Genomic DNA, 22,089 nt, shown 5'->3' with positions numbered 1-22,089 from the left:
TACATAATTGTGTATACAGCTGATTGGACGACTCGAATAGTCGACCACCATTGGCACCATTTTTCTGTAACTCGCCATGCTATTGGTTGACTGGAGAAGTAGGAAGTGCTGTTTAGTAGTAGCGGCTTACGGGTTAACCCTGGCATCTGATGACATTTAATCAAGGGCCTCTGACAGTTTGTCTAATTGTTAGTCGCAATATAATGGGATTCTGTTACACCGTTACGCATCAGTAGTAGAGGACGGTGTCTCCTTTCTAAAGATTAATGCACACGATAGCCCGAATCCCTGGCTAACGTTAGCTACGGTGTTAGCCACCGAAGTGGGCTAATCATAACAGTCCCGGATCTGAGTTCTCTTCTTGGTTGGTTTAATAACGTGCGTAATAATAGTCGGTATCACACTATATGGCATTATTTGCAATGGGAGTGAATTGATAGTTTGCCATACGGTCTTTATGAAGGACACAACGTGTCAACGTCGGACAAAACGAACTGGATGTTCTGCAATAGCAATTTCCAAAGCTACAGCTAGCAGCTTGTAAGCTTGTTTCCAGTACAACGATGGGCTGCGAGAGGTTGTATAACACGAAGTTACTGTGTGTCTTAAGCATTGTTCTGGTTGTCTTGGCTAAAGGGATTACTGCTGGTAAGTAATATCAACTGTAATATGGCTAGTACTGTGCTTCACTGACGTTGACAGCCAGATATGAGCAGTTGGCAGCTGGTTGTATGTACCAAGCATACCATGTCCCTGTTGCTCATGTCTGTTGTTATTCTGCAGAGGAAGACCAATATGGGAATGAAGTTTCAGAGTTAAAGGTAGGTTTCTACTATTATGTTGTCATGGGTGAAGATTGTTAATGTGCATTACTGAGTAATCATGTCCCCAGATACATTTGTTAAAGATGCATTAAAAGTATTTTATTTAAACATATGAACTTGCTAGCATTATAACAAATTCATCATTAAGGAACCCAAAATGATGACTTGAAATCTTCAATATGGTTTGGCACTTGTTGCAGTCCTACCATGACCCTGAGAATGAGGAAGAAAGTGAGGCAGTAAGGTCAAGGGTTGTAGCGGGGTCCAGTGTGTCCTCTACGTCCACGTCTGAGCAGCCAGACCCTCTGGATGACCGGCTGGAGGGGGAGGAACGAGAGGACTTGCCTGACCAGCCTCCTCCGATCATGGAGCGACCTATAGAGAGTAAGAGCTGTCCTCTTATGTCTGTTTATGTATCTTAATTTCATCCAGATAATGAATCACATAATTGACGTGTGAAAGTGTGTGAACTGCACAATCGGATTCCTTGATCATGGGCTTATGTTTGCTTTGTTACTTCCCTAAGGCTTGTACCAAGTATGCTTCTAATAATAAGATCACTTTCTCCTGATGCCCCTATTGCGTCTTGACCTGCTGATCCACTACATCGGTCTGAATCTCTAATGTCAATGTATACATCAGCACTAGTAGGATTTATTTTCAATTAGCTATAATTTAGGTCTTCAGACAAAATTTGGGTTAGACCTTTCATCTGTAGCAGTCTGCTTCATGACTGGAATTCATCACCCTGGCTAAGGTGCTGACAAATATAGAAGTAATTTGCAGTTGGTGGCATTCTGAACATTAACCGTTCGCAGATTTCCGGTCTAAAGTTTGCAAGAACAAACAAAGCATGATTGCATGTCGCACACTTCTATGCTGCTCTGCCTCACCTTGGGCTTATTTTTGTTTGTGTGTGTGAGTGTGCCTATGTGTGTGCGCAAGTGTGCGCGCATGCGTCACACTCTGTATTTGTCAGGTCCTCCCATGAGACCCTTCTTTCTACATTGCACCTGTGGCCTCTCTTACAGTCACAGTTACTTTGGTGGAGATGTTCTTAGTTCCTGTGGCTTTGGAGGAGCTTTCCCTAGCTGCATATAGAATTGTACCCAGCTGTTATATGTACTATAAGTTGTTTCTGATTACTATAATGTCCTCTGTTTATTCTTTAGATGTTTTAAGATTTTCAGACTTTTATTGTTCATTTTATTGTATCAAATGTCCCTCTGCAAGGCTTCCTTTTAAGATAAAAAGGAGTAATGTGATCTTAAAATGATTAAAAAAAAAAAAAAACTGATGGAAAGAAGGTCTTGGATAGCTATACAATTGAGTCCACTCAGAAAGGCTAGATGACATAATCATAATCAAGCCTGAAGAACACACCTAGTTCATGTCCAAAATGTAAACACTGAAATGGCAGAATAACATGTTCCGGTTAAGACATTAATGTAGGCAGTGTCGTAGTGCTGTTGTTTCTCATGGCCTTGTCTTTCCCGCTGCTCTGTGTAGTTCCTGTGGTGAACGGGGGCACCGCCAGCGGAGAGGCCTGCGTGTTCCCATTCCTCTTCCAGGGCCAAGAGTACCCCCAGTGCACCACCGACGGGCGGAGCGACGGCAGGCTGTGGTGCGCCACCTCCTACGACTACGATCAGGAGAAGAGATGGGGCTTCTGCGAGAGTGAGTCCTACCCCACCATACTCCACCCTACACCACCATGCCTGTCCTTTCTAGTGCACTAGTGTATCATCTCTCCCTCCAGCGGAGGAGCAGGAAGAGCAGAGACAACAAGCGGAAGAGGCGGAGGAGCTGTACCAGGCTGTCGTCCGCCTGCTCAACACCACCACCCGCAAGAGCCACAAGAAAGAGTGAGCCTCTTCACCTCTGCGCTCCCCTCTTTTATTGAGGATATGGATGATATCTTTCAAATGGTTATGTGTAATAGATGTAGCAACAATTTGCTAACCATATACATTGTTGGTAAGCTTTAATGTAAATGACAACACAACGGTTAAGAACTTTGTTAGTCTGTGTTGTAGACTGCTTGCTAAAGACCACCGGAGAACACTTTGCTTGCAGCACATTCAGTCACCATTCATATTGACAGGGTCTGGACTGACGCACACACGTACACACACGTACACACACGCACCAGCTGCTGCTGGGCTGTTGCAACCAACACATTTCTCCCACGGGGGATTATTAAATTTGTATCTAATCTAATCTAAGATCACTTCCACTTTCTCCGCCTGCAGGCTGTACGAGAAGCTGCAGAAGGTGGCTGAGAAGGGTCACCACAAGGCCATGGAGAAGGTGGCGTACGCCATGCTGTTCGGAGACTACTTGGCCCAAAACGTGCCCAGAGCCAAGGAACTGTTTGAGAAGCTGGCCAAGGAAGGGTCGCCCAAGGCCCAGACGGTATGTTGCATATCACTCACCATGGTTAATGTCTCACAGGAGGAATACGAGATGGGTCCATGCTGTAGATCAGCGCTTCAGCTAATGGTTGTTTTCAGTGATTAATTTATGGTAAAAGAAAATTGTGGTCTATGTAATTACATACAAGTGCTGTTGTGTCTTGAAAAAGGCCCCAAAAAACCAAAGTGTCGGTTGGTAATGTGAAACTGAGCAACCAGATGTTCACGTATTTCTGCAAAACGGAAAGCCTTACCCAAATACAACAGACAGTAATGACTCATCGATGAATCCACTACTTGCATTCAGCCACGTGGCATATTATTATTATTATGACATATTCCCTTCCATCCCATGTCTCTCCAGGCGCTAGGCTTCTTGTACGCTGCTGGGCTGGGAGTCAACTCGAGCCAAGCAAAGGTACCGCTTACACGCTGCGACTTCATCCAGGACTTCTGCACACCCCTCTCCCCTTTTTTAAAAGGTGCCTTCATGCCGCTTCACATGCAGTAACTCAGTGCTTCCCCCCACCCCCTCCCCAGGCCCTTGTGTACTACACCTTCGGAGCCCTGGGTGGAAATATGGTGGCCCATATGATTCTGGTGAGCTGTGTGCCGTGTGTTTATTATCCTTCATTGGCCTGCAGTGGTGATGATGAATAGATAGGTGGAGTTGGAATGTGTTAGTGATTAACAAGTCTTTGTTTCGTCTAACCAGGGGTATAGATACTGGGGGGGAGTGGGAGTGCCCCAGAGCTGTGAGTCTGCACTGACACACTACAGGCTGGTGGCCAATCAGGGTGAGTCTGCTGCAGTGAGCTGGCACTGTGTATTAATTAATGTTATGAACACATCAACTATTATTGACGGATGTATTGGCATGGTTGGGTGTAATGACATGCTGTTTCTTGTTGGGTTGTTTCCCTTGTCAAGCTATTCGTAAACCTGAAAATGTACATACCAATTCTTTCAATTGGATCGTGATCGTCATTCCACTACTCTCGCACACTCTTGCACACTGGCACACTCTTGCACACGCACACACTCACATTTCACATTCACACACACTGAAAAAAATCATACTTTTTAATGTACTATATGGAAATCTGATGCAATCAGAAGCTAGCATTGGATTTTCCTCAACATAGAGCACTGTCACTGCAGTCTGAGATAATGGTCTATTTGAAATGACTATGTTATCAATTGATATGAGCAGCGGTGGATCAAGGACAGGGCAGTGAAGTGAAACCAAAAATGCAAAGTGGTTCAAATCAAAATGGTTGCAGTCAATGAAACACACTTTATTTGTCAGAATTTAATTGTCAGGATCCAAACCGTATCAAACTGTTCCTGTGTGGTCAGTGGCCAGCGACGTGACCCTGACCGGGAGCAGTGCGGTGCAGAGGATCCGTCTGCTGGACGAGGTGGAGAACCCGGGCTCCACCAGTGGCATGCTGGAGGAGGACCTGATCCAGTACTACCAGTTCCTGGCTGAGAAGGGGGACGTCCAGGCCCAGGTGAACCAGGCCTGACCACCTGCACTCCCCTCTTGGCATTCACATCAGGAACAACATGTTCTAGTCAAAGGGGGTATTGTTTTTGGATGGCAACCCCCATTCTTTACCTGTACATGCATCCTTATCTAGGTATTAGATTTCACTATCAGTCGTTTTGAATAGGAGTGGTCTTCCGGGAAAAAGTATTGGAATCTGAGTCTTGCTTTATTAAGGGTTGTACAAAATCCGTAGGAACCCATAATGTATTCGTTATTATTATTATTATTATAAGGGGTCCTATGAAATCCGTAGGAACCCTAATTTATTAGTTTGTTACTAATAGTATTAGTATTATTTCTTCCTGCCAAATTCGGCCGTATCTCAAAAGCGACATGCTCAACAGTTGTATACATTGGCAGGCTTGTAGAACTGTAGTAAAATGAGTAAGGGATACAAAGGATGGGCCAGATTCGGCCACAGGTGGCGCTATAATTTGTTGTGGTTATCGTGCCAGGTGGGGCTTGGCCAACTCCATCTGCACGGAGGACGAGGAGTGGAGCAGAACCACCAGGTAACCTGATCTATGGAAAGACACGAGAGCCGCTGTTTGGGTCCTCCTTCATAGTGCAAGTCATTTAAATGTTGATGCCTCCTGTCCACCAGAGGGCGTACGACTACTTCAACCAGGCTGCCAACGCGGGCAACACCCACGCCATGGCCTTTCTCGGCAAGGTAGGAAGATATCTTTCATTCAAGGCTGGCTGCTGTTATATAACTCTGTTTACTTTCATTGCTTTTTATCTGTACCGGTTTTTAATATTGCATATCTGCCTCATCTCTTTCATCAAAAATGGCTCATTTGGCGAAAAGTTGTTTCACCAGTAGATGGCATCAAACTGCAATAAAAAGCATCAAGCTGTACTAACTAATGGCTCATGTGTCCCTACAGATGTACTCTGAAGGCAGCGAGTTTGTCCCCCAGAACAATGAGACTGCCCTGCAGTACTTCAAGAAAGCCTCAGACTTGGTAAGGGGCCTGGCCTTTGTTCGGCATGCATTGGCTGTTGTTGGTTTTATGTTTGGTGTATGCTATGTTTTGTATTTACAATTTAGGTGATAAAATGCTTGGTTTGGATTCAAGTACATAGAACACATTTTATTTTGTCCACAGGCTGCTCTTTTTCTGGTCCTACCAGAATCTCGTACTTCATTTCATTTGCACAGAGTCTGGCCACTCTCCATTGACAAACGTTAACTCACTTGAAGGCGGGTGTCTGTTGGAGTTTAAAACTATTGGATCTGCCCAGTGCCACTCTGGATCTGCCATAACCAATCACTGATGTTTAACTACGACTCAAACCAGCGCACAACCTCAACGTCAATGTTCTCAGCCACTCCCTCTGTTCGCTGATTGGCCCAGCCAGAGGTTTGGCTGAGAAAACCCTCAAACATACCGCAGACCCAGACGTAGTACTGAAGGGAAATTCAAATTGAGTGGAAGTACGGAGGAGGGCGGAGCCAGGCTAGACCTATGGGAAAACCTATGGGTAAAATAAAAGTAAAATGTCTAGCTCTGGACCTCCTGTCCGATTGGTTGCTGTGTTGCTCCTCTCTGATTGGCTGTTGCTCTGTTCCCCCTGCAGGGTAACCCGGTGGGACAGAGTGGTCTGGGGATGGCCTACCTGTATGGAAGAGGTGTCCAAGTGGTGAGTCAACTGGACTTTAACTGTTTGGTATTCATCACCCAAACTTTTGGTTGATGTTTTAGACCACCCCTGGTCATACTGCAATTATGTTGTCATTTATTTTTTAGTCACCTGACTTGATTATATTACTGTGTGTATGTTCTTGCAGAACTATGAGCTGGCGCTGAAATACTTCCAGAAGGCTGCAGAACAGGGCTGGGTGGACGGACAGCTTCAACTGGGGACCATGTATTACAGTGAGTGTTTATGTATGTATGTATGTATGTGTGTGTGTGTGTGTGTGTGTGTGTGTGTGTGTGTGTGTGTGTGTGTGTGTGTGTGTGTGTGTGTGTGTGTGTGTGTGTGTGTGTGTGTGTGTGTGTGTGTGTGTGTGTGTGCTGTTCATGGCACACAGCTTCCGCAATTTAAAAAAAGAATGCATACACAATACACATTCAATCCATACTCCAAAACTATTTGTATGATTACCTGTATACACCAGATGTCCACTTAGTGTCCAGTGTTTCCCATCCCTGGGGAAGTGTAGATCTCTATCATGCTATTGGACCTGATGTTTCTTGGTGTGTGAAAAGAAGGCATCGACCGCCACGGCTCGGCACAGCTAGGTCCTTCCTAGGTGGTCCTCCCTTGTTCTCTCCCTCGCGAGACACACTTCACTTTGTTTATGGTCTGTCTGGTTTCCAGGGCGACGGCAGCGCGGTGGCTGTCGCCCACCATCATTCTGCTCTCGGCGCCCCCTCGTGTCTCCGGCGACGGTGGCTGATCTCTGTCTCTGTCTCTCTGTCTGTCTGTCTGTCTGTCTCTCTCTCTCTCTCTGTCTGTCTGTCTGTCTGTCTGTCTGTCTGTCTGTCTGTCTGTCTGTCTGTCTGTCTGTCTCTGTGTTTCGACTCGCCAGATCTGCTGGAAGCCTGTTCCCTCTCCCTGTAAAGCCCTCTGAGTAGGCTTGCCACGGCAATGTTGACTTTTGGTGTACAGCTTGAGTCATGTTTTGTTTATTTTATATAGGGTTAGGGAGGCCAATACAGCAACTATTGCAGTCCTAGCCGTCCACGGAAGGAGGGATCTCTGCTCCTCTGTCTTTATTCTCAAGGTTTCACCCCCTTTTGGGGGGGTGTGGGGGGGGGGGGGGGGGTGCCCACTTGCTGTGGGCACATAGGGGGTTAGGGTTAGGTGGTCATTGTATCATGTGGGCTTTTGGAGCCATGCATTAACAGTTGAATTGACGCAACGTTTTTCAGTCTTACAGTGAGACTCTTAAGACGAAATGTTAGATCACCAGTGTTTGGAGTTTGCTTGTAGGCATCCATGGGCTGGATGATGCCTAAACCCTACCGGCTCATTAATAGCCTGTATCTTTGATGAAGCTCTCCTTGTATAAAGGCATAGCACAAACCCAACACAATAAATTACACGGGCAAGAGACCAGCTGGGACGGGATGGTCCTCCCTTGTTCTCTTCCTTGCGAGACACACTTCACTTTGTTTATGGTCTGTCTGGTTTCCAGGGCAAGGGACTTACGGTTCATCCTTGCTTTTGATTGGACAGCACAGAGCTCTTTTCTAATCATTACAAGGAATGGATGAGGAAATGCTGTGATTGAATGTCCAAGTGCTTTTTTTCCATGGGCAGACGGTAGGCATAGATCAAGTGTGCTGGTGACTCATTACAAGCCTGTCTATTATAATAATTGTAAAGATGACCACGCCCTCCCTCCATCACCTGTCTGTGGCTCCGCCCTCCCCAGGTGGCATCGGTGTGAAGCGGGACTACAAGCAGGCCCTCAAGTTCTTCAACCTGGCGTCCCAGGCGGGCCACATCCTGGCCTTCTACAACCTGGCCCAGATGCACGCCACCGGCACGGGGGTCATGCGCTCCTGCCACACCGCCGTGGAGGTTAGGACACACGCACGCACACACACACACACACACATACACACCGCCGTGGAGGTTGGGACACACGCACGCAGGCACACACTTAAACACCAGGCACAGGACAAGCGCAGGCACATACACACACACCGCCGTGGAGGTCAGCACACATACGCACGCCAGCACACACTGCCGTGGCGGTCAGCACACATACGCACGCCAGCACACACTGCTGTGGAGGTCAGCACACATACGCACGCCAGCACACACTGCTGTGGAGGTCAACGGGCACAAGTACACACCGCTCAGAGCGGTTTTAGGGAAATCTCGTTAGGCTGATTGAATCACTTTTATGAAGGTGGTTTGAACCAAGAAGAGACAACACTTAAAGGGCAGCGATACCTTTTTCTTCATGTCGATAAGTGTGCTCCTCAGAGTCGATGTTTAAAGGGACACACAATCCTGTGTTTTATGATGACGCTACAATAAAAGCAGTGGCGACAGTCCCCGTTCTCCTGCCTGCGTTCTCATCCATTGATCCCCAACGTTGTCCTGCAGCTCTTCAAGAACGTGTGCGAGCGCGGCCGCTGGTCGGATCGTCTGATGGCGGCCTACGCCAGCTTCAAGGAAGGCGACGTGGACGCGTCTCTGGTCCAGTACCTGCTGCTGGCGGAGCAGGGCTACGAGGTGGCCCAGAGCAACGTGGCCTTCATCCTGGACCAGAGTAAGACCAGGGCAGGGACCCTGCAGCCTAGCGGTGGATAGCTGCAGCAGCATGACGTTTAGTTTAGTCATTTGTTTTTAAACCAAATGTGGTGCAATATCAGGGCAAGATCCTTTGGTATTGTAGAGAGGTCTACAATTGAGTTAAATACTAAATTGAATAAATAGATTTGGGTAAGCGCAAATCCAATTGAATAAGGACTTATAATTAATATACTTATAAGTCGACCTGAATAAACAATGCAAACAAAACATGTATAACTTATGATGTAGAGGGGCATAAAAAAAAAGATTATATAACATGTTAATGTGTGTGCTTGTGAAGGAGAAGGCTCTTACTGTGTGTGTGTGTGTGTGTGTGTGTGTGTGTGTGTGTGTGTGTGTGTGTGTGTGTGTGTGTGTGTGTGTGTGTGTGTGTGTGTGTGTGTGTGTGTGTGTGTGTGTGTGTGTGTGTCCCACTAGCCGAAGGGGCCCAGGTGTTCCTGGAGAACGAGACGTACCCGCGGGCCCTGCTCCACTGGACCAGGGCCGCCGCTCAGGGTGAGTCACTCCTGAGGGGGACAATCACTCAAGTTCAAGATTGTTTATTGTCATATACACAACAATTACGGAGTTGCGTCTCAGGCTCCTTCAACAGTGCAATAAAAAGAGAAGTATAAGAAACACAAGTAAGAGAGCTGAGACCTAATAAACAAAAATAAATAAATAAACTACAGTACTGACAAGGGATTTAAGATTATTGTACTAGTGGTCAGCCACACCTTTTTGTTCTGTGGCCTTCTCTTTAAAACACACTTTGGAAATACAGATATTATATATATATGAATTGATTTGTGTAGAATCTCTGTATCTTTGATGTAATAAAGATGCATTTATTGAAATTTAAAAATATATATACTACTTATTTGATGATTTGGTATAACATAATTGTAGGGTAGCTGAATGCGTTCTTAAGAGTGAGTAGAAGACGCCTGGGTCAGGCCCTGAGGTGTGTCTGCATGGTCTCTGACCGGCGGGAGTGTGTTCCAGGCTACACGGTGGCCCGGATCAAGCTGGGGGACTACCACTTCTACGGCTACGGCACGGACGTGGACTACGAGACGGCCGTCATCCACTACCGGCTGGCATCAGAGCAGCAGCACAGCGCCCAGGCCATGTTCAACCTGGGCTACATGCACGAGAAGGGCCTGGGCATCAAGCAGGTCCTCCTCCTCCTCCTCCAGCTGCACACAGCAGTCTTGTCTTTGGTTGTCTTGACTGGATCACACGTTTTTTGCGTGGACAGATGCATCTTTTTATTCCTTCCTCTAATTATCACTTAAGCCAATGGAAGCAATATTGGCTTTGAATTATTGCCTCTATTCATCTCCTATAATTGTAATTATCGAAACAATACACATTTCCCATTATAGACCGATCATTTGTCGGACCAGATATATATATAGTGCATCTCTACTAACTTTTAAACGCACAAAATCCCACACTTATTGGGCACCTATTTATATATCTGTCTACAGCTCTGGTTGCTGTCTTCCCAGGGGATGGTTTGTTTTTGGTACTAGGCCTGTTTCTGCATATAGATTTAGTTGGCACCTTCTATCACTCTGCTGCCTTGGCAGGAGCAGATGTATGTGCATTTGACCGTGACAAGTTCCACAACTCTTCCAGACGTCTGCCATCGGTGGGGGCTGTCAGACCCTGTCTAAAATTTCGCCTGTGAAGCCTCTGTCTGAGACTAAAGAACCATTTATAAAGAGTCGATATCCCTAATCCATGTAATTATGGGAAATCTAATCACAATAATGGGTATAAAAAATAAAAAAAGTCGGCTGTGGCTGACGGTCACTCTCTCACTCACTCACTCACTCACTCACTCACTCACAGTTGACTGGATCTTGTGTGTGTGTGTGTACGTGTGTGTACAGGACATCCATCTGGCCAAGCGCTTCTACGACATGGCTGCGGAGGCCAGTCCTGATGCCCAGGTCCCCGTCTTCCTGGCGCTGTGTAAGCTGGGCCTGGTCTACGCCCTGCAGTACCTGCACGACCTCAACGTGAGTACGGGCTCCGTGCACGGGCTCCTCAGTGGTACTCCACTAACATCTCCCCCTCTCCTCATCCTCTCCAGTCCATTGCACTCTCTCTGAGTCCCTCCTCCCCCCCTCCCCACCTCCTCCTCCTCCTCCTAAGTCTCTCTTCCCAACCTCCTCCTCCTGAGTCCCCCCCCACTCCCCTCCTCCTGAGTCCCTCCCCCCCACTCCCCTCCTCCTGAGTCCCTCCCCTCCTCCTGAGTCCCTCCCCTCCTCCTGAGTCCCTCCCCCCCACTCCCCTCCTCCTGAGTCCCTCCCCCCCACTCCCCTCCTCCTGAGTCCCTCCCCCCCACTCCCCTCCTCCTGAGTCCCTCCTCCCCCCTCCCCTCCTCCCCACCTCCTCCTAAGGCCTGAGTCCCTCCTCCTCATGAGTTCCTCCACCCCCACCGCGGAGCAGACCGCTGAGGTTCTGCCGTGTTGCTCGCCCCCTGCAGGTGGATGAGCTGCTGACCCAGGTGGACCTGGACCAGATCCTGGGCCCCGAGTGGGACCTCTACCTCATGACCGTCATCGCCCTGATGCTGGGCACCGTCATCGCCTACCGCCAGCGGCAGCACCAGATGGTGGTTCCACCCCGCCCGCCAGCCCCCGCCCCCGCCCAGGCCCCGGCTCCTTCTCCTACCCCACCCCCGGCGCCCCAGGACCAGGACCAGGACCAGGACCAGCAGCAGCAACCAGACCAGGCCTTGCCCCAGCAGCCCGCAGGAGAGACTGAAGGGGCTGCTCAGGACGCCCCCGCAGAACAAGACCAACAGCTTTGAGGGAGAGGAACACACACACACACACCACACACCACACGCACAACACGCACAACATGCCACACAGCAAACACACACGCATACACATACACACACCGCACGGAGGGAAGCCAGCAAGGGACAGAAATCAAAAGGCTGTGGAACACAGGGACTATGCTAAGCCCCGCCCCTTCCCCCATGGATTAGCCGTCGCTAACTTGCTAGCTACCAGCTAGCGCATAGCATATTCCCCCTGACCCTTAACCTGCTTCCCTCCGCATGCAAAAGAGAAAAAGAAGTCTAGAAATGTTATGCTGGGTTTTTGTCACTATTCACCATTGGGGAATTTTCAATAGGAGCAGACAATAAGTGTGTGTGTGTCTGTCTGTCTGTGTGATGATACAGCTATGGACAGAGTATCGGAAAGGGAAAACACAGACTTTGGACTTGTCAGTTTGTGACTCTGGGTTTTTACCCTACCGACCTTTCTCTCTCTCTCTCTCTGTCTCTCTCTCTCTGTCTCTCTCTCTCTCTCTGTCTCTCTCGCTCTCTCTGTCTCTCTCTCTCTCTCTCTCTCTCTGGAATCAGCCACAGATCAGCGGGTCCCTGTCCGCTCTTTTGGACAAATAAAATAATTTGGAATCAGTTCAGTGGTGCTTGTATTTCACTTCATTCTCCCCTCCTAAAAGGGACCTATACTGCCACAGTTTTACTTTGTTGTGGGGTATTTTTCTTCTCTCTCTCTCTAGGGAGAGTGAACTCAAGTCAGTCACGCTTTATGGCGTCATAATATAGTCTTCTTGCATAACGTGGTCTTATCTTGCATGTTTTTGCTGAATTTTGCGCTTCGTTTTGGGGTATACCGTTTTGTTTGTGTAAAACTTTCTTTACGACTTGGTGGAAGTTCTCTCATGCCGAAAACACCTCCGGGCACATTCTTTTAAAGGTCCCATGACACCAAGTGTGGTGTGATTAGCCTTTACAGGTCGTTTTGGAAATCTGCCCCTTATGACGTCACAAGTGGGCTTGTCCACCTAGATGTGTGCTGGATAGATCAGTCTACCAGCCGATCCAGTGGACTGTAGCAAATGTTGCTCATCTATCCATCACACATCTAGGAGGACACGCCCACCTGTGATGCCATAAGGGGCAGATTTCCAAAACGGCTTGTAATGGCTTATCACACCACACCTGGTAGCATGTCATGGGACCTTTAAGTATCATTTGTGAAGTGAAATGTATTGACTTCTGTTCAATTCAGATTCTTACATAGAGGATTAGTTAACACTGGAACAAATGAGGACCTGCTAGATGTTCTCTCTAAGACATTTATCTGTCTGATTAGTATGCCAACAGCAACACAACCCTAAGGTTGTGGAAGAAATACATTATGGGATGTATGAAATTTACCTTTTTAGACTCTTGGGAATTTAGGTTACGTTGAGTCATCGTGTGTGTGTGTGTGTGTGTGTGTGTGTGTGTGTGTAGTCAGCGCAAGAGACTCCCTGCTCTGCATAATGTGCTGTGTGCCTAACAAGAGTGTGTAGGCTTTGAACCACAGTTCAAAGGTCACAGAGGAATTAATTGAATTGAAGGTTGCTTCCTGTGGCTCTCTGAAGTTTCCTTTGTGGCGAGTGCATCATTCATTTTTATTTTATTTTGTCACATCTTGTTGTGGCCAATTTGTTTCTCCTTCCTCATGCACACACGCGTGGAGCAAAGCCTCTTCATCAAAATGGTGGCAGGCAACGTCTTTGTGTACGGTTACATAATGTCAGCCTTTTGGAGAGTATCCACCCATATCAGGAGGACATTTTGGATCCAGCCGCTCAAATGGAGATGGACACTGGTCAAATGGAGATGGACACTGGTCTTGCAATGGGAAGCGATTTGCTGTAGAATCTGTTTTGGAATGAAGCAAATACATTTATTTTCAACATTTTGCCAATTGCTTTTTCTCATCTGATTTCCATTTGGTCACTGTTTTTTGTTTTTGTCGTATTATCCTTAATTATTTTCTTTGGCAATAAAAACTGAGCAAAATAGATGAAAGTTGTATAGAGAAGCATGTTGCGATTGACAAACAGTGAAATATTTTTGACCAGCCCCCTGTATAAAAGTAACTAGTCTTATTTCTCATTTTGTTTAAACTTAAACAAACACTGGCATAAGACTTAATGACTGCATTTTTACCATCACAATGAGTTTGTACTGAAAAGAATAAAAGACGTGGATATTTAACACCTGTCCATAACATTGAATTGATCTTGAATTATGATTCTGCACTAATATGAATCCTACACTGTCTGATGCTCATGTCAAAGAGGGTGCGTTTGTTTCACCGTGTCACTCAACCATTTTGTGGGAGGGGGAGGGTTTTGCAAGGTGACCAACAGTGACTCATCCGTGTCATCACATTGTGCAGGTCTCATCCACACGACCACACACACACACCATGATGGGGTGGCTTTGGATCGCCGTGGCAACGTGCGCTCTCTCGTCCTGCTCGGTCAAAGGCAAGTGCTAGAACGGGCCCACCAGGGGCCACACAGCACACCGATGGCCTCCCATTGGAGAGTGCGGACAGGGGGGTTATGTTTGTTTTGTTGGAGCTAGCGTCCCATGCCAGAGGCCCTGGTTCAGACAGGTTGACTCTGGTTTACACAATGAGGGGGTCACGCTCGCTACAGAAGCGTTCAAAGGTTGTTTTTAAGCAAAACTACCAAAACGTACTTATTGAGGGGTAAACGCCTGTGTACAGATGTATGTAAAAGGAGTTTTAATGCTTGGTAACAATTCCAGTTATGCGTTTTGGGATGTTTAATGGCTGGTTGCATCATACTTGTGATTTTGCCTTTCCATCGAAGGAAATGAATGGTGGTGGGAATATGAAGAGGGACTACGACATTACAACCAGGCAGCTCTCAACGAGGTAAAAAAATCACCTTTGACCTCTTTATCTAAACCTCCATAAAGTGTGGTTGAACAGCCGTATGACTGACTAACATTGAATTGTGTTATGCTTACCTTGAATTTCATTGTATTTCATTTGGTGGTGTTGACTTTCATAAACAACCATCAGAGATCCAACTGTGTCTCTTCTATAATGCCTTTCTCACTCAGATATGAAAGACTCTTTCTACATGAACAACATCATGGGCGATATTAGCAAGGGAGACAGTTGTAAAGTTTTTCTGGAGCTTAACTGTACAGAAGTTCTGATCAATATATACCATATCATATAGCCAGAGAGTGTGGTAGACTAGAGATTAGAACTATGGGTTTGGTAGAGGTGGCCTCGAGGCACATTAAGAGGACTGCCTCGGAAAAGTTAAATCCGATCAGAACACAAGTGCAGTGAAGCGGCCGCACTCCCAGATTGAATCAACGTCTGAGTTGGATTACAAAGCCTATGGCAGGCCCCGCAAAGAAAAGCTAACACAATTAACATGATGTGTGCGCAAGTTTTATAATTGTGCCATTACTTCTAATCAACTCATTGATTAGAAGTAACAGCGGCTTCAGTTAAGTAGAGCATTAAGTCATGCTGCTGCTGCTGCTAAATCTGTGTCTGTCTCTGTCTCTCTCTCTATCTCTCTGTCTCTCTATCTCTGTCTCTCTCTCTATCTCTCTGTCTCTCTGTCTGTCTCTCTCTCTCCTCCCCCACACCACCCCTTCTCCCTCTCAGGAGTTTCCAGAGAAAACTAGGCCTGTGAATTTTAAACATCCTCTCTTCCAATGTCCAGACATGAGTCCCTCCCCCTCTGTCCCGTCCTCAGGTTAGGGCAACACACACACACACACACACACACACACACACACACACACACACACACACACACACACACACACACACACACATTATCGATTAAGCCTCAAATTATCCGCTCACCTTTGACCCCTACAGTCGAGTTAGTGAAGGCGGCCGACATCAAAGTCATTGCTGCCTTGGGAGACTCTATGACCGTAAGTTGTATTTACCTATACAGTTTTTATTACATATTTTATGATCATACAATTTTTGTATCCCTTCAACTCGTTTCTCGACACTTTCATTGTAATTTCAAACAGGATGTGATGACGATGTGTCATTACGGTCCGTTTCATCGGTGTCCTTGAAAGAGTTTGCTAACATGAGACTCATCTTTCCCATGGCTGATAATGTTTCTGCCGTCCCATCCTATCGCAGACTGCCATCGGCGCCAACGCCTCCAACGTCCTTGGGATCCCTATTGAATTCCGTCACGTGTCGTGGAGGTACTGCAACCCGAGTCTGTGATCACAGTCAATCCCACAGTGAGCCACGCTCATCGTTTTTCTCTCACAATAACATCCGGCCGATGTGTCCCTCAGCATCGGAGGCTACGGTTCCTTCCAAGACGTCATCACCTTGGCGAGTAAGGGTTCTCCACGCTCCACTCAGAAAGCATCTCCTCAGACTTATAACAGACTTCCGCCTGTTATCTTTACCTTGCTTAAGTCAAAATAGTGTTATTGTGTTTTCTTTTGCTCTGACCACCACACTCACTATGTGAGCTTTGTGCTTTGTCCCCTCTGCCATTAGAGAGATGAATCCAACAGACCCCAATTTAAAGTAATGACAGCTACCCCCCCCCCCCCCTTATTTATTATTATTTATTTATTTATCATCATCCCCCTCTTCTGATCCCTGTCATTCAATAGGATGCATTACTTGCACTTTCCCGTTCACTACTGCTGTGATTTTGTCATGTTTACTGTGTCTTAAATGTCTTGTCTGTCATGTGTGGAGAAAGCCAGCTCACGTAACTGTACACCAAATCTACCTCCGGGTATAAATAAAGTTAGCCAATCTAATCTGCAGAAGGCCCACTTCAGTAGAAAGGAGTACTGGTCTCACTGGACTGCATGTGTTTCAGACATCATCAAGCTGTACAATCCCAGTGTGCTGGGGGCGGCTCCCAGTAAGACGGTGCACGGCACCTCGGCCCCGCTCAGCGAGACGGGCTTCAACCTGGCCGTCACTGGACACAACACCTTGTGAGAACACACCCTCCTGTCTGTCCGTCTGTCCGTCTGTCCGTCTGTCTGTCTGTGGATCCATCATAGACACTGTGAAACGTTCTTCTTTTGAAACATTTTGGATGATATGTATACAGCAGGTGAGTGTCATGGTTTTCTGTTCCAAACCCGAAGGTGACTTGGTTCAATCCCCAATGTCTTGAGCAAGGCATTTCTCGAGAAATCCTCCCTGCTCCTTAATGACGTAATGATGTATCCAAGTTCACCGTTTGTCACTGGGTAAACGTGTCTGATATAGGACTGAACCGGAGTCAATTGTAAATGTGGTTAAAGAGTTTACTTATTTATCGGAATTGGATGAGGTCTACAAGCCAAGCTCAATCTCTTTGTTCATGATTCATTCTGCCAGACTGTTACGTGTGATTCAATAGTTATTGCTCTATAAAGATAATACTCTGTTGTGCATTTCCTAGCAATCTCCCAGGGCAGACAAGATATCTGATTGACACTCTGAGGAACTATGAGGTACTGCCGTGTTCCAGCATATGAGACAACACAGAGTGTGAGAGTGATGAGGACATGTTTGGTTTGGTCCTTTGGTTGATCAATGGGTCCCTGAGCAACTTGCTCTGGAGGTCATCAAACTGCACTCAGTCTAACCTCAAATGGGCCGATGTGCTGATTATGGAAATGTCCACAAAGAAATATGTATATATCCTGTATTGTGTTCTGGAATCTGATCTGTTCTCTGGTCCTTTTGGGAACAGAGACGTTTCAACACACTTGTTGCTGTTTCTCTTAATCACAGGGTCTCACCTTTGAGGAGGACTGGAAGCTTCTGACCATTCTTATTGGCATGAATGACATTTGTGATTACTGCAAAGATAAGGTATATTCAAACGCCCTCCTACGTGATATTAATTCATAATTCATCACAGCAAGTCATTTTCATTTATTTGAATGAATATATATTTTGTTCCCTTCAGGCTCTGTTTTCAGTCGACAATTTCATCCACTACATGACCGTTTCCTTGGAAATGTTGATGAACGAGGTACAAACATCGCCATGCACCTCTCTCCATTGAGGCGTCTCTATAACACACAACACTGGATTCTACATGTGAACATACTGAACGCTAACTGTGTTGGCACTGCTGAACACGTTTACAATATCATCACGTTTACAATTTAGGCCATGAGCAGACATTTTTTATCCCAAGCAACCTACAGTGAACTTTAGACCTGTGGGCTAGACTGTGGACTGTGGGATTCAAACCCAGAGCCTTTCAGCTGGGATTCCCATCAGCCGACACCCTAACCACCATACATCCAGGATAGGTCTCTGTTGGGAAAGAGCTGCTTAGCCTTAATGAGATCTGACACTGGATATACACAGTATAAGAAAAAAACCCACTGTTGGAGATTCTCCCATGTGGTCATGCAGGTTCCTCGGATGATCGTCAACGTGGTCCAGATCCTCCCCATGGCGACTCTACGGGAGGTCCAGAGACCCGCGCCAGGGTGCCTGCTCCAGCGGTGAGCCTCTCTCTCTCTCTCTCTCTCTCTCTCTCTCTCTCTCTCTCTTCACCATAAAGGGACATGAGGAGCTTGCTAAATGGTTCTGGAACAAGTAGGTAGGTTCTCTCACCTCTCTAACCTCTTTCTCTCTCTCACCTCACTCTCGCGAATATCTCTCTCTCCAACCTCCTTCTTTCTCTCTCTAACCTCTCACTCTCTCTCTCTCTCTCTCTCTCTCTCTCGCCCCAGCTGTCCCCTTGAGACCACCTGGGGTACATTATGACTCAGTCGCTGCACCCCCTGCAAAAGTTTGTCAGGTGGAGAGCAGAACGGTTTACATTTGAAACCTGGCTGTTGCTGCTTCTGCTGCTCACACAGTGGGGCTTTTATTTCTGGAAAGGCCGCTGGATTAAAAACCTCACACGTGTTTTTGGTGTGAAGAGCTATATTCGGACAAAATCAGAGCGTGACTTTTGTTGGACGTGGTGCAGTATATACAGGATACCGGCATGCTCTCGTTCAGCTGTGCTATAGTTAACACACATGGTTAGAATGATAGCTTTTTTGTTGTACAATTGGACACAATTTGTGGGTGGTATTGGGTGGTCTTTATGCAGGCCCGGCGATTGCCATAGGCGACCTAGGCGATTGCCTAGGGCGCCAAAATGTGTTGGGCGCCCACTAGTGGCGCCCTTAATTCCCACTAATCATAGAATTAGAAGAAGAAGCGAAATTAAACATGTCTACTAAACATGAAACATGAACATCCTAGGGCGCGCCCCCCCCCCCCGTCAACAATCCCGATCGCCCACCCCCCCCCCCCCCCCCCCCAGGAGGGGGCGCTTGGAGGGGGTCTCGCCTAGGGCCCAATTCAGTGTAGAACCGGCCCTGTCTTTATGTGTGTAGGGTGCCAGGGCTGTTTTCCAAGTGTTTCATCACAATCCGTCTTTCGCCTGCTATGAATTAATGTTTCTAGGAATGTCTCATTGAAGTCTTGAGAGCATGCAAATTCATGCCCTCATCTTGTTGTCTCATTAATTGCCACTATACCTCAATCTATCTTTCTCTGTCTCTCTCTCTCTCTGTCTCTCTCTCTTGCTCTCTCTGTCCCTCTCTCTCTCTGTCTCTGTCTCCCTCTCTCTATCTCTCTCTCTCTCTCTCTCTCTCTCTCTCTCTCGCTCTCTCTCTCTCTCTCTCCCTCTCTCTCTTTCTCTCTCTCTCTCTCTGTCTCTCTCTCTCTGTCTCTCTGTCTCTCTGTCTCTCAGGTCCTTCTGTTCTTGCCTGATCAAGCCAGTGGCCAGTTCTCCTGAACTACGGGAACTCGTAGAGGTCAATCTGGAGTTCCAGGTTAGATCTTTTATTCATAGCTAATGCAGCAGCCAGACAGAGGAAAGATTTTAGCCATAGTCTCCCTTCAGGTCTTCACTGTGTACTCCAATCGATTCTTGAAACGGAAATGTACTACGGTCTAACTCAGTTCCAATTTTAATTGTAGTCATCCAAAAACTCAAGTACAAATCATCAGACACAATAGCTATATTCGATGACATCGTACTCGACAGTTTGAGTACGCTGCTTTTAACCATCCTTTGACTTCTAGAAGCGTCTAGAGCAGCTTCTCCACAGCAATCGCTTCTTCCGGGAAGACTTTGCTGTCGTTCTCCAGCCGTTCCTGAAGAACTCCGACCCTCCACGCCTGCCGGTACTGAACATGGCATATGCATCGTTTCACCATGAATCTTGAAAGAAAAAAAAAAATGGTTTTAGGGGATTTACAGTTTTTTTCTAATATAAGACCACTTTATCGTAACATTCACCAGCAATAACATCCACATTATTGTATTTTATTTCTTTATTTCCATGGGAAGAGTGGAAGGATAGACATGACATTCTTCACCCATGACTGTTTCCACTTCACCATAAAGGGACATGAGGAGCTTGCTAAAGGGCTCTGGAACAACATGGTAGGTTCTCTCACCTCTCTCTAACCTCTTTTTCTCTCTCTAACCTATTTTTCTCTTTATTGGACTCCCTCTCTAACCTCTCTCTAATCTCCCTCTTTCTATCTCTAATCTTTCTCTCTCTATCTCTCTCTCTCTCTCTCTCTAACCTCTCTCTCGCTCTCACTCTCTCTCTATCTCTCTTTCTAACCTCTCTCTCAATCTCACTCTCTCTTTCTCTCTCTAACCCCCCTCTCTCTCCCTCTAACCTCTCTCTCTCTTTCTCCTCTAACCTCTCTAACCTCTCTTTCACACTCTCTGTCTAACCTCTCTCTCTTTCTCTCTCTCTCTCTCTGACATCTGACATATTTGCTGTATTAAAAGAGTACTGGAAAAGTTCAAGCCTCAGGTTTAGATTGAAATATGAGTTATGATTGAGCTAGGAGTTCAGACTGAACTAGTAGTTCCAACTGAACTATGAGTTATGATTCAACTTGGAGTTCAGACCGAACTATGAGTCATGTTAAAAACAACTCATTCCCTTAAAGAAAATGCTTTTATGTGAGAATCGGATTCAAATAGTGTAGCCCCTCATATTATTGACTCTCAGTTTCAGCCTGAAGGACACAAGCTCATGGTGAGCAGTTTCTCGGACCCCATCGACCTGATCTGTCCATCACTGGTAAGTTGTAACACATATATTAACACACGTGCAAACACAAAAACATACAAAATACAAGTTATAATGAAAGAAACACAGACACCATGTTTCTGTATCAAATATTCATATTCATATGAATAATAATATTTTTTATGCAATTTATCATCGATAATACAGATTATGTGTTATGTGTTCCTAGTAAACTGAAGTCTCCACTTTAGTTTTAGTTGTATTAGTAATATTATATTTGGTTCTGTGTGCTTGTAGAGCTACTTCCATTCCAAACGCTAATCAGACAGAACTCCCATTGGTCAGTGACTCTCTGATGTTGTTTTTGTCCAACCGAAGGATCATCCATACATCTTCACCCGACCCAGTGCAGCCATCAGAGACGGCCTCCCACCCCCTGTCCTGGAAGACCCAGCCTCTGGCTCTCCGTCGTGGGCCACTCGCCTCCTCTTCCTCTGGGCCCCGTTAGCCTGTGTAGCTCTTTGTATTCCATAACGCCCCCATCCGTCTGTTATGTTCAGTACACTCCTTATGCCAAAAAAATGGTGTTGGCCGAGGCAGACGATACTATTTACTATTTAGTCTTTTAGCTGACACTTTTAATCCAAACTGACTTACACTACTTTTTTAATGGTGTGTCCTGGCTCCAGAATTGTGGATCGATCCCCCCGCCGCCTTCAGGTCAACGTAAACCCTACACAGCAGACTGAGAACTCAACTGTTCAGACTGCATTTTGGCCCAGGACTTTATTTTTTAATTAGGGTTCGGGTCATTTTTTTTTTACCATGCCTTTGTGGGTATTCAGATCGTAATCATCAGCTCCATCAACAACTAATGTGCAGAAAATTCTGCCATTTATTATTCTGCTGCTGTTTTTGTTGACCTACTTTTGTGGAATTCTGAAACTCATTTGCATTTGAGATTAACTGAATTTCCTTTATCATGATAGAACTTACCATGAATGACACAAATATCCCATGTAGGCCTAATGGAAAATGTTATTTACATAATGTTTCTATACATTGATATCATGAGCGTTCTACATCGGGAGCCATGACACATGATCACACACTTCAGGTTGAATGGTCCATTCATGTCTGAGT

At 46.3% G+C, this 22,089-nt stretch overlaps 2 protein-coding genes across 4 annotated transcripts in view; both read left to right on the top strand.

The window, feature by feature from the left end:
• Positions 1 to 111: 111 nt before the first annotated feature.
• Positions 112 to 14,091, top strand: sel1l (SEL1L adaptor subunit of SYVN1 ubiquitin ligase). Its single transcript, XM_084484175.1, has 21 exons — positions 112 to 648; positions 784 to 821; positions 1,025 to 1,208; positions 2,334 to 2,501; positions 2,584 to 2,689; positions 3,077 to 3,239; positions 3,603 to 3,656; positions 3,779 to 3,838; positions 3,954 to 4,035; positions 4,598 to 4,752; positions 5,246 to 5,302; positions 5,395 to 5,463; positions 5,681 to 5,758; positions 6,375 to 6,437; positions 6,586 to 6,673; positions 8,182 to 8,330; positions 8,865 to 9,030; positions 9,492 to 9,569; positions 10,059 to 10,231; positions 10,955 to 11,083; positions 11,554 to 14,091. Exons 1-21 carry the CDS (start codon positions 564 to 566, stop codon positions 11,878 to 11,880), a joined length of 2,472 nt encoding a protein of 823 aa, XP_084340301.1. The 5' UTR covers positions 112 to 563; the 3' UTR covers positions 11,881 to 14,091.
• Positions 14,092 to 14,295: 204 nt separating this feature from the next.
• The window catches only part of LOC311363855 (phospholipase B1, membrane-associated), a 9,133-nt gene continuing 1,339 nt past the window's right edge, over positions 14,296 to 22,089 (top strand). The window contains exons 1-16 of one of the 3 annotated variants that reach the window (XM_084483840.1): positions 14,296 to 14,372; positions 14,724 to 14,788; positions 15,545 to 15,635; positions 15,764 to 15,822; positions 16,046 to 16,113; positions 16,210 to 16,253; positions 16,755 to 16,875; positions 17,331 to 17,382; positions 17,666 to 17,746; positions 17,844 to 17,909; positions 18,302 to 18,393; positions 19,641 to 19,722; positions 19,976 to 20,077; positions 20,244 to 20,339; positions 20,926 to 20,997; positions 21,325 to 22,089. The exon at positions 21,325 to 22,089 is cut by the window's right edge and continues 1,339 nt beyond it. In XM_084483840.1, the coding sequence (XP_084339966.1) occupies positions 14,312 to 14,372; positions 14,724 to 14,788; positions 15,545 to 15,635; positions 15,764 to 15,822; positions 16,046 to 16,113; positions 16,210 to 16,253; positions 16,755 to 16,875; positions 17,331 to 17,382; positions 17,666 to 17,746; positions 17,844 to 17,909; positions 18,302 to 18,393; positions 19,641 to 19,722; positions 19,976 to 20,077; positions 20,244 to 20,339; positions 20,926 to 20,997; positions 21,325 to 21,480 (1,308 nt within the window). In that variant the 5' untranslated portion in view covers positions 14,296 to 14,311 and the 3' untranslated portion in view covers positions 21,481 to 22,089. Of the gene's footprint in view, positions 14,373 to 14,499; positions 14,620 to 14,723; positions 14,789 to 15,544; positions 15,636 to 15,763; positions 15,823 to 16,045; positions 16,114 to 16,209; positions 16,254 to 16,754; positions 16,876 to 17,330; positions 17,383 to 17,665; positions 17,747 to 17,843; positions 17,910 to 18,301; positions 18,394 to 19,640; positions 19,723 to 19,975; positions 20,078 to 20,243; positions 20,340 to 20,925; positions 20,998 to 21,324 lie in introns of those variants that run through there. The other 2 variants (XM_084483841.1, XM_084483842.1) reach the window with 2 other exon arrangements.

The sequence above is a fragment of the Micromesistius poutassou genome (assembly GCF_964030765.1).
Source record: "Micromesistius poutassou genome assembly, chromosome: 19".
Classification (NCBI taxonomy): Eukaryota; Metazoa; Chordata; class Actinopteri; order Gadiformes; family Gadidae; genus Micromesistius; species Micromesistius poutassou.
This window is presented reverse-complemented; position numbering and strand designations above follow the sequence as displayed.

Coding starts and splice junctions, on each gene's coding strand:
- sel1l (XM_084484175.1), top strand. CDS start 564: ATGGGCTGCGAGAGGTTGTATAACACGAAGTTACTGTGTGTCTTAAGC. Junction 5,303..5,394: donor GAGTGGAGCAGAACCACCAG/GTAACCTGATCT, acceptor CCTGTCCACCAG/AGGGCGTACGACTACTTCAA. Junction 6,674..8,181: donor ACTGGGGACCATGTATTACA/GTGAGTGTTTAT, acceptor CGCCCTCCCCAG/GTGGCATCGGTGTGAAGCGG.